Source organism: Aegilops tauschii, chromosome 7 (assembly GCF_002575655.3).
Source record: "Aegilops tauschii subsp. strangulata cultivar AL8/78 chromosome 7, Aet v6.0, whole genome shotgun sequence".
Taxonomy (NCBI): domain Eukaryota; kingdom Viridiplantae; phylum Streptophyta; class Magnoliopsida; order Poales; family Poaceae; genus Aegilops; species Aegilops tauschii.
The window spans coordinates 590,210,734-590,222,824 of NC_053041.3; the positions used below are offsets into that span (position 1 = coordinate 590,210,734).

Genomic DNA, 12,091 nt, shown 5'->3' on the forward strand with positions numbered 1-12,091 from the left:
CATAACAATTGATTAATGGATTGGAAGTTTCCTCGGAAAATAAAAAGGTTATCAACGTCGATCTCGTCAAAGAATATGCATGATAAGGTTTATATTGAACAAAAATATGAAAAAGTTTATTGTTGAAAAGCTCTCATGTTTCCCGGCCAAAAGAAAGACAGAAAAGCTCTCATGTTGGATGCCAAGGTAAACCATCAGACTGGTCATGGGCCGAAAGCCTGGCTGGGCGCTTGGGCGTCTTTGAAGTTATCACGCCAGCTTCTATCGGTTTGATTAGGATACGGTTTTCAACTCAAAAAAAAAAGATCAGGATACGGTTTTTTATTTAGAATAAATCCAGGAATTGATTGATGTGGCTTAAAACTAGTCCAAATCAATTTCGAAAAGTTCCAAAAAATACAGTAAAATAAATACTTATTTAAAGCCTATGGAAATTATTTCCAAACCAAAATAAAATTTGTAAAATCATTGTATTTTGGAAATTCTGTTATGGGTTGTATAATTAATAATTTCCTAAAAATACTTTTTAGGGTTTAAATAATTAGCATAATTTTTTCGAAGACACAGATAATAATATTTGGAAAAGAAACTCATGGTATTCCCTCTATTGGAAAATCCAAATAGGCTCTCAAAAGGAACAAGGTCAAAGAAAATCAAGCAATTCTATTTAATTGGTTAACATTTCAAAAAAATTGTTTTTTTTGGGGGGGGGGGGGGGGGGGGGGGGGGATGTTGCAGCTACTGTTTTCCTACTTCGAATACATGTGTGTTTATCTCCGTTGGAAATTGAGCTTTGAGATGCTGTAACCGAAGAGGACAGCAAAAACGACGGGGAACGCCGCCAGAACCACGGCTGCCAGCGGCAGCAGGTCGCGTCGAAAACCGTAGTAGTCCTTCACGAACGTTGCGATGGATTTGGTCTCTCCAAACACGACTATCATGCTGTCGTTATAATCCCCGAACTGTGTGGTCAAGAAGACATTGAGCGACCACGACATTGGGGAGATGTAGTAGAGCCATACCCACCATCTTGGTATTTGCTGCCATATGTTCATGAATCCTCTTTAAGCACCATACTTTTTATCTCTAATGGTAATCATGTGTGTATGTGTGTGTGTGCGCATATTGAGATGGCTTCACTTACCGGCGAGGGCACGAGGAAGCCGGAGATGAGGTTTTGCAGGCCATGGCACACAGACGTAAGTACGAATGCAACTTGGATGTTAGGGGTGAGCGACACGATCATCATTCCCAGGTAGACGAAGTAGAGCAGCGTGCACGACATGGTGTACATGAACCAGAAGAACTTTGCCGCTGTCCATGCGTACCCTATCATCGGATATGCTATCAGCATGAACATCACTACCTGCGCCAGCACATAAGGTATCTCCATGGCAACCTAAATCCAAAAAGGACATAGTAAGTCAATGTCTGCACATATGTAAGCAGTAGCATAATCTATCTGAAAAATCTTGATGTGATTAATAGGATAGGACCTGCGCAAAAGAATAGGCCCAAGGAGAGTACATCCCTGCAAACCTCTCCCTGTACACGACGGAGCGCTCGATGGAGACAAACGGCATCACTGCCTGACAAATGTTGGTGCCGGTGAACAGAGTGATTCCATACATGCACCCCAATATGGTTGAGAGGCCCTGCTGGTCGTTTCTACCCTCAAACAAAACACGCAGCAGCTTCAATCATATGCTGCCACCATATATACATGCATAATTAAGAGATGGCTTACATACATGTGATTGATGTTGCCTCGCTGCCAGAACAACACACCGAAGAAAATGCAGAAACCTAACATGGACGCCAATCGCACCAGGTTGTAGGAAGGGGTTCTCCAATACGACAAACACTGCTTCCAGAGACAAGCTTTGAATTGCTCCCAAAACTTCTGCGGAAACTGTGTCCTGAAATGGAGGTCACTCGTGCCTGGAACTGGTACACTCAAGCGCTTTACCAGCATGTCCTTGTCCCTTGGATCAGCAAATTTGCATAGTGGTTAACACAAATATTCTACTAAGATTACTTTAAGGACTGAACGAGAGCACTGTTAAGCATGAAAGGCACCATGCCTATGTTCTGTTCTGATCACCAAATTTGCATAGTGATTACCATGCCTATGTCCTGTTCTGATCAAAACTGTTTTTGTATGTATCTTAGATATTGCGGAAGGCTGGAGGCGCAATTTTTATTTGCATAATCTATTGTGTAATGATTATAATCCAGATGTTAAGCACTATTGCTAACTGAGACAGTTCGTTGAAACTTACTTGCACATTGAGGATGCACTGTACATTTGTACAAAATCTGCTCCTACTTGAGCTTCCATAGATGTAGAAGTAACTTCTAGCATCCATGTTGATGGGTTGTAGTTGTCCTTGATCCTGGGTATCGCAGGTATTGCCTAGAAGAATATAAAAAATAGCCAGTTTGTATAGCACAGCAACCGGGATTAAAAGTCAGGAGGTGGACTGGTGGTTTCATAATAATGCATAACTCTTGAATTTTCTGTCCAAAAACATAACTTCTGAAAATACAGTAAAGGATGGGAACAAAATATTTTTAGGTTTGTTTACTGTCAATCCTAGGTTTTAACTGACCTATATCACATACACCTGGATGATACACAATTACAGAGCATACATGCATTTATTTAGTATTTTTGTGCAACATTGAGTTAAACTTAATTACCTGGAAATATTGGATGACCTCACAAGAATGGTGTCCAACTGGCCCAGCATAGATCAACTCTCCACCTCTTCTCATGAGCATCAACTACATTTATATTACAAGATAATTAGTAAATATGGTACTTTAGTTCTAAATGAATTATTTTGGTTGAGGAATTTATGATCAATAAGGTTTATAGTTTAGTTGAATTGGACGACAATTATACATGCAATTTGTTTCATGTCTGATGGTTAATTTTATGATCTGGCTTCATAATTTCAGGTTGAGGTAGCAACACTTCGTTAATTCATGTTTGATCGAATCAAAACTGATTTTTGACATACTTATCCAATATATAAACTTATAAATCCATATTAGATTTTTACACCTTAAAAATTATTACTTAATAGACTATATATTGGTGCCTAGAGAGAGAATCTTGGAGAAGGCCAGGAGGCTATATGTAAAGTAATTACCTCATCAAATGCCTCAAATATATCGATACTTGGTTGGTGAATGGTGCACACGACTGTTCGGCCTGTGTCTGCAACGTTCTTGACTGCACGCATGACAATAGCAGCTGCCCTTGCATCCAATCCTGATGTTGGCTCATCCATGAATATGATTGAAGGGTTAGACACAAGCTCGACTGCTATAGTGAGCCGTTTCCGTTGCTCTGTCGACAATCCATTTACCCCTGGTATTCCAACCAAAGAATCTCTAATTTCATCCAGCTCAATTGTTTCAAGAACTTCATTGACAAATTCCTGCAAGGGAAAAAGGAATACGGATGAGCTCAGAGTTTCATATCTCAACTGTTTCTGGTGGCTAGGATACTAGTATGCAAACCCTGTATACTACTTTCTTTCCATATATATTTGCATATTGTAGCTTATGTTTTGTTGCAGAAACAAATATAGCTCACATCTCTTGCTTTTGAATCAGTTTCTGGTGGAAGGCGCAACCAGGCTGAATATGCAACTGATTCGCCCACTGTGATTTGTGGGGAATGAACATCAGTCTGTTCACAATAGCCTGATATCCTAGCAAAAGTTTGCTGAATTTTAGGATAACCCCCTATTCTTATGTCCCCTTCAATAACACCGCCTGTTTTCCTTCCAGCAAGAACATCAAGGAGTGTTGTTTTCCCCGCTCCAGTAACCCCCATGAGTGCCGAGAGAACGCCTGGCTGAAATGCTCCTGTGATATTATGGAGTAGTTGCAGTTTTCCTTCCATGTAACCATGCTCCCTCATTTCCTGCAATGAGGAAATACTTAGTTATTACTTATCAGCCCTTGCTATGGCTCTAATTAAGCTCTCTGGTCATGTGTTCATAGATGTTTGAGCTACATGAGAATTACCGCGGGGGTGTCTACGTAGTAGTTGACATCCTGGAAAGATATTGTAAGGGGTGTGAAAGGCAGTACCATCCTCCCTACACAAGATTTAATATTGATAAGTCAAATCTTGATTATATTCCATCAACAATATGAGTTGTGCTTAGTTGCATCGTTTAAAATTCAACTAACCAGTGCTATTAGGTATCAATGAAGTTTCTGCATGTAACTTAGGCCTCCCATTTTCCGCATCCTTATCTTGGTTTCTTCCACCAAGTGCGGTAATCTTATTGCAAGAGATAATAGCACGAGAAGATGCTGAAACCGAGAGGCTCAGAGAAGATTAGAACAGATGGCATATCTAACAAGAGCAAACAGCATGTTCTTCTGAATTGAAGTATTTTTCTTCCATTTCTGATGTTATGCTTTCTCCAGAATATGCTTGACTAAGTTTACATTCATGTTATACTGCTAGAAAGAAAGTACAGTATTTAAAGTCATGTCGCACTTACGGTTTTTAACGGTCAAGCCAATGGCAAAGCCTACATTGAACAACAAAGTAAACCCAATCAATGCTCCAACTGAGATCCAGTAGAAGTAGCTGGAGAAGTCTAGACCTTGATCCATTAGTATCCTCCTTCCGAGTGTTACGCCAGATATTGTGATCTATCAACAAAGGAACTTTAGTATCGTCTGGGATTGCAGTTTTTACAAATAATTCATTCTTGGTATGCCAAAGTGTACCTCTGACCATCTGGGTGCCAAAAACTCATTTCCAGCCAAGCCTATCTCCGCGTAAGACAATGGAGATACCCAAAATACCCATTTTAGCCAATTAGGCAGAAATGCTGTAGCGATATGGCACTGAAATTGTTAGCGGTGCTTGTTTAATAGTTGAGCACGACACGCGTTTGCAAGAAATTAGGACACGTCACTTGTTAGCAATATGAAGCTTACGAAAATAAGGGAGTGTCTTACAACGAGGAATTAAGAAACCCCCAAATAGAAGGGTGAATAGAAATGCTAGAGTACCACCGACAGAACCAGCCACCATTGTTTGACAGTATGAAGCGACAGAACGGAACATTGATAATATTACTGTGTGCATCAGGAAGAGGATGAGGAGCTGATAGAAGAACCTGAACACAAGAATCGTGGGTGTTAACACAAAGTCAGGATTGCATCTGAAAACCTAGGTTTGGTGGAAATAATCAAAGAGAAGTAAAGATAGTGTTAGGTAAGTAAATATTATGTTTGACTTCAGTACACCAGATCACTGCAAAACCAGTATAAACAGTGCTTTTACTTTGTACTTTTTTCATTTCCAGGTTTTGTTTTTCACTTGGGTGATTATACTCCACATCTGAATGACTCAGAACAGGTCAGTTGTGATATATAGTTCCTGAATGATGATAGAAAATGTTTCTGTGGTTGAATTAGTGCTTCCATACCACCAACTAAGGCTGCGTTTGGCTGTTCAGTATTTTGAAGTTTTAGGAGAATACCATGGTTTTTATAGAAACCTCAGTTTTAAATACTTTGACATGTTTGGCTTTGACAAATACTTTAGTTTTACAAACCATGGTATATCTAAAACCATGGTTTTTTTGCTGTATCTAAAAAAGAGGTCTCAACCTCTTTTTTGTAAACTGAGAAACACTAGCTCAAGTCTATCTTCTTCGGGTCCTCCTCACCCATCATTCCTCCATCTCTTCTGCAGCCAGCAAATCAAGATTACCACATGGGAAACTTCACTACTCTGCTTCAATCGTTGACTATTGTTCTAGTGCAACAGGAAGCAGCCCGTACATTAGCTAGTACTAGACGTTCAGTCCTATCAGATGGTGTGTGTACAGATACAAAAGATTTAGCGAAGGCTTAGACCCTGGAGTAGATCAATTGATACTTGGAGTAACTTATACACAACAGGCTAAGCTAGCTAGCCGATTGATTCCATGTGGCCAGAGAAACAAGATTACTCAACAACATATCCTAGCATCTAAAGGATGTTCGCGTGCATGACAAGGCTATAGGCATGCAGCGGCCATTAATTAGCACAAGTTGATCAGGTCATTGTATAACTCCTTTGATGTAGCACAATTTGGTTCAGCTAGCTATATCTAGGATTATCTCCGCAACGAGTGGTCAAACCCGAGAAACTAAGAAAAACTGCACTTGCCAAACATCTCTATAGTTTTGCTAAAACTGAATTATGACTTTACCTGGATGCTTCCGGGGTATAGCCAATCAAGTAGTAGGATATCGATGTCAAAGCTACTGACCCAACTAAAGAGAAGGGAATCTTTAGGATAAAAGATGGTATTGCATAAGCCCATGCAGGATAGAAGTAGTTGTCTCTATGTTTGTAGAAGACCGGCAGTCTTTCAATTGCCATGGCCAGGTCAGGGAATCCATTGACTATCAGTAGCAGTAGCGCATAGAAGAGTGAACCCATATAATAGCTAGCATGAGTTCTATCAACGCCCATACGTGTCCGCAGGAATACTGTCCCAGTAATAAGACCAAATAGCCCAAGCTGCAGGGAAAACATGTAGTATGCTAGTTAACACACAGGAACTTTATCACACCACATTGCTTCTAGTTTCTGCTATATTTCTATCCATAACTAATACTAAGCATAAAGCATGTAGTTTGAGGATTGTACATACAGACTAGCTAGAACTCGATTTACACCCATAAACACGTAGCATGTGTTCGTGATAGTGCTGTAAAACTAGGCACAAACCTCCATGCATCAATCACAATCTTTTTTTTTTGTAAACGATAGCTTCGACTTGCTTACCTGAGCAGCTTTTGTTATGTGGATGAAGGCATTCCTCTTCATAAGAAGTAGTTCGCGTGCAAAACATGCCTTGAGGAGATCCCACTTGGATAATGAGTAGATACCGAAGGACAGGGCATTCTTATGTCCTTTTGATTCGTCATACGGCTTTGAAAGCTCCTCGGCAAGATTCCGACCACTTTGAGATGCTTTGAACTTATCATAGAATTTCTCAACTGTAACAAAATTATATCTTTCTTCAGTGCGGCTCCAGTACTGTTGTTGATCTTTTCTTGACAAGACCTATGTATACATAAGTTTTTAAGAGTGGACTACTTTAGTTTATGATGGTAAGAAAGAGTACAAATAAGCAAGGCAAACTCAGGTTATCATAATCTATACCCAATTACTTCATATTAACAATGTCTACCTTCATTAAACTGTAGTTCTAACTCTTACAAAACTCGAAACATGTTTGTACAAGAGAATTGCAATATAAGAAAATCAGAGTATGTAAATTAGTATTTTGCTAAATACCTCTTGAAGGAAGTCGGCGCTTCCTTTTCTTTGGGGGCACTTAAAGCCACATGATTCAAAGAAACTCATAACGCAACTCTTAGGGCCATGGTATACGATTTGTCCTTCAGCCATCAAGATAATATCGTCAAAAAGTTCGTAGGTCTCTGGCGCTGGTTGAAGGAGAGAGACGAGTATGGTAAACTCTGATATATGAGCTAGTTGTTGGAGGCAAGAAACAACTTGGAAGGTGGTAGAACTGTCCAGCCCAGTTGATATTTCATCCATGAAGAGCACTTTTGATGGTCCTACTATCATCTCTCCTGCTTGGAAGATATTTTTTACAAGTGAAAAAAATTAAGCATTCAGTATTAAATTAATTAATTTTATTTATCCTATACACACCAAAATTAAAGTACGAATTAAACTGAATATATCACATTACTAGATACATTCTAAAACAGTGGAGAAAATCATACTAAGTTGATTCATCTATCAGGATGGCTTGCGCGCCTTCATCACAACAGAAATTTGTGGTTTGTTGTGACAAGACTTTCATACCGGTTCGTGGTAATAACAAAGTACAGAAAATATCAATGAAATCAATTAGCCACCAAAAATGAGGTGTGTACCTTCCAATATGCACTTAAGGAATTTTAGTGAATGAATTGCACAGTTATTTACTTATTTATCTTGCAAAAATATTATTTACAAGATTATATAGGTGAGATGATAAAACCATCCTGAAAATGTCATATGTATTGTGATTCACCTGTGGTTAGTCTTTTCTTCTCACCGCCAGAAATGCCTCTTCTCATGGCATCTCCGACTAGTACATCAGCACATGTGTCAAGTCCCATTATCTGTGAGGCAAGAATAGATTATGCATAGGCAAAACATTGTACTCTGGAACCAGTGGTATTCTTCTTTGAACATTATTTACCTTCATAATGTAGTCTGTTTGCATGCTTCTTTCCAAACCTTCCACAGATATTGCCTATAAAAAAGTTCATACCAGTTGTAACTATATATTTCGTTATATGAATTTTTTTCTTAGAATCAATAGGAAAGAATCCCACTGAAAAATTATGTTAGTACTTGGCAGAAAGGATGGTGTTTCCAGTTTTGATTCAATATTATCGGAGAAAGGGTTTCAATCAGCACACACCTTCATGTAAGTGTCTATATTGGGGTCAGGGGTGATCCCGGCCTCCTTCTCCCTTCTAATGACCTCCTTCATAATTTCTATTTTGTACAAGAAAGGGATCCAATCAGCACACACCTTCATGTAAGTGTCTATGTTCATTTGATAGAATGAGTAAATGATATTTCATCATGTCAATGTCCTCATGACTTTTGGGCATTTGCTTCGATTACTAATTAGCAGCCTGATGTCCCACCAAAACTCTATTCTAACCAGGTCCCGAAACAAAACAAAAAATGGCCAGTTATTATATTTCAGCAAATCAAGGTCCTTCTGACTTTTGGGCATTTGCTTCGATTTGTTAGTAGCCTGATGTCCCACCAAAACTTCTATGTCAACCAGGTCCCGAAACAAAACAAAAAATGGCCAGTTATTATATATCAGCAAATCAAGGTCCTTATGACTTGGCATTTGCTTCGATTTGTTAGTAGCCTGATGTCCCACCAAAACTCTATGTTTACCAGGTACCAAAACAAAACAAAAATGGTCAGGTATTATATTTCAGCAAATCAAGGTCCTCATGACTTTTGGGCATTTGCTTCGATTTGTTAGTACCCTGATGTCCCACCAAAACTTCTATGTTAGCCAGGTCCCAAAACAAAACAAAAAATGGTCAGTTATTATATTTCAGCAAATCAAGGTCCTTATGACTTTTGGGCATTTGCTTCGATTAGTTAGTAGCCCTGATGTCCCACCAAAACTTCTATTTTAACCAGGTCCCAAAAGAAAACAAAGAATAGTTACCTGCTCTGCTGCCAACGCCCTGAAATCTCGCAGAGAAGTCGAGCGTCTCCCTGACGGTCATCTCAGGGACATGAAGATCATACTGGCCAATGTAAGCCGCCGTCTTCTCGGGAACAAAATCTTGCAGCTTGACACCATTGTATTCAATTTCTCCTGACACCTTGAGATTTTTGTTGAGCTTCCCAGCAAGCGCTAGCAAAAGGGTGGTTTTGCCACAGCCCGGGGGTCCAAGGAGGAGGGTCATCCTGCATGCATTGCACAAACACAGATTGGATTTGCATCAATCATTTGCATATATACTCAATTACTGATGATGAGAAAGGAAGGAAGGAAAGAGGTCGGTACATGAGGAGGAACCTTGATTATACCTGGAAGGTTTTAGGATGCCGGTGACATCTTTGAGGATACAGATCCTTTCTCGGCCACGGTTGAGCCCCAGCATGGTGGTGAGCAGCTGCGGACGGAATGGCGGCATTTGAGCGAACAGGTGGCGAGTGGCAGTAGGGAAGAGAAGAGAAGGGAGGTAAAAACGAACGGAGTTACGTACGGAGAGGCCGGAGACGGCGGAGTTGAGGAGCGTGGGGAGCGGCTTGCCGCGGACGAGTTGGCACTCGGCGTCGACGCGCACGCCCCGCCACCGCACCTCCACCGTCGGCTGCCGCACGCCCACCCTGTCCATCCTGAGGCGCTGGCGCCGGAGCAGCCGGAGGTTGTCCCCGTGGACGTCGTCGGCGACGAGGGCGTGCACCAGCCCCCGCCGGCCGGCTGCCCCGAGCCGCCGCACCGGCTCCGAATGGAGAGGGAGCGCCTCCTCCTCCTCCTCCGAACCATCGTCTATAACCTCTTGTTGCTGCTCGCCTAGGATCTCCACCTCGCTCATCGCCTCCTAGTCCTAGCTAGCAGTAGCAACCAACCTCGACCGAGCTCAGTTTCCTCCCTCCCTCCCACCATTGCACAATTGTTTTACTACCAGTATTAATAGTTGGTTTGATGAAACAGTCACAGTCTAACTCTGAACGTACGTAGCGGGTGCTAACGACGTTGATACTTTGAAATTTGACCTACGTATCATGTGCTTCGCTTGTCAAAAACTAAGTTAAAATCACGGTCCAAGGCAGCTAGCGATCGACTGGCTACTGACTTGACTGACTGAGTGAGTAGAAGAACTCATTCCACGCTGGCGGCCAAAGCAAGTGTTCATATGGATGAATATGAAATTAGGAAACTCTAGCTCGACCGAGTCGCGTGCATGCGTCCGTCGTCGAGTCTCTTGGAATATTGCTAGCCCCCCGGAGTTCATACGTGGTATGTACAGAGAATATAGACTTCAAGTCGGCCATCCATCCACTTGTTTTTGAATGGGACTATCTATGACCCGCAATAAAAACCCGCTTTGTGTGCAAGCCGCGGCCCTAGTTTTGTCGTTGAGTTGAGTTGTTTGATGCGTACGTGCACTATACATTTTAAAATGTGCGAAAGTTAATGGATGAACTGCCCAATTACCCCACCCCTAATTGGCGTGTAAATTATTTCAAGTTCAATGTTAATAGATTGTTTCTTACATCTATTAGTTCTGAACTTCTGATTTATTAATCTACCAAATCAACCGTCAGATGTTTGTGATTTTTGTGAGATTTTCTAGCATAATTCTCTTTTTTCAGGTTATCCTATTGATTACTTTTTATACTATATAATAATAACTAGTCATCAACCCGTGCGGCTACCCGAGTTAGGAATTACTCTTCTAACTCCGTTTGAGTACTTTTTATATATAATACAATAACTAGTCATCAACCCGTGCAGCCGCGCGAGCTAGGAATTACTCTTCTTTAACTTTACTAGCACAATGCTCATGCGTTGCAACGAGGTACAAATATTCTATTACGTTAGCTTATGATTTATCTGTGCATATTAATGTGATTGTCTAAATAAATATTTCTCAAATCCTACTCGTGATTTACTTTATACTTTGATGAAAAGTTTGGTGAGTAATCTAAAATCGAATTGGTTCAGAAAGTAAGTAAATTAAGGTGACTGGTTATAATATGTGGGAGGTTGGACGAAGGGGTGGTGGAAAGAAAAGTAAAATGTAACCTTATTTTTAAGTAGTATAGAGATTTGATGAGAAGTTCGTAATTAATTTTAAATGAAATTGGTTTAGAAGGCAAGTAAAGTAAGGTGATTGATTATCATATAAATGGAGGGATGGTGGAAAGAAAAGTAAAACATGAAACCTTACATTCCTTTTAAGTAATATAAGAGATAGCGTATCTCGACACAATGGACCAAGCCTCGGGAAAACAGACAAAAAAGAACCAGGGACCAACCCAAAGGCTTGCTCATGTCCAATGGAAGAAGGCCCTATATTTTAATTTCCGCCAAATCTGACGTTTCCCAAGTTTTTTTTCTACCTTCCACGCTTTCTCAGTGTTCCGATCAATTGGATTTTCTCTCATAAACAAAATTAATGTGTGGATGAAGATTTGAACATTGTCTTTCTTGATGTACTCACTATTTATTTTCCCACCGACTTCTTTTCATTTCACCCTTGCTCAACATTTTCTCTTGCACCTTTCACACTAGTTCACATGGTTCCACTGATTGGCACATACACCGTGGTTACTTTAACCCAAAAAAAGTTGTTGAAATATATCTCGATAACTTTTTTTGTAAATAGCATGGTAATTTACGCACCGCATACCTGATAACTTACTTCCGAATACCGTGGTAACTCTTGGCCCATGCAGAATTGTTGAAAAACATACCCCAATACCTTCTTTGTAAATAACATTGTACTTTATGCACTAAAGACACCTGATAAGTAA

The 12,091-nt window shown here is 40.4% G+C and overlaps 1 protein-coding gene across 1 annotated transcript; it reads right to left on the bottom strand.

The window, feature by feature from the left end:
* Positions 1–770: 770 nt before the first annotated feature.
* Positions 771–10,182, bottom strand: LOC109763728 (ABC transporter G family member 41-like). The gene is made up of 22 exons (XM_045231576.2): positions 9,798–10,182; positions 9,636–9,683; positions 9,267–9,485; positions 8,487–8,563; positions 8,262–8,315; positions 8,091–8,181; positions 7,340–7,641; positions 6,824–7,105; positions 6,243–6,556; positions 4,964–5,159; positions 4,765–4,884; positions 4,533–4,686; positions 4,213–4,338; positions 4,048–4,118; positions 3,608–3,928; positions 3,159–3,449; positions 2,704–2,787; positions 2,283–2,416; positions 1,752–1,985; positions 1,497–1,668; positions 1,145–1,399; positions 771–1,040 (listed from the first exon to the last, which is right to left on the bottom strand). Exons 1-22 carry the CDS (start codon positions 10,144–10,146, stop codon positions 771–773), a joined length of 4,164 nt encoding a protein of 1,387 aa, XP_045087511.1. The 5' UTR covers positions 10,147–10,182.
* Between the last annotated feature and the right edge of the window lie 1,909 nt (positions 10,183–12,091).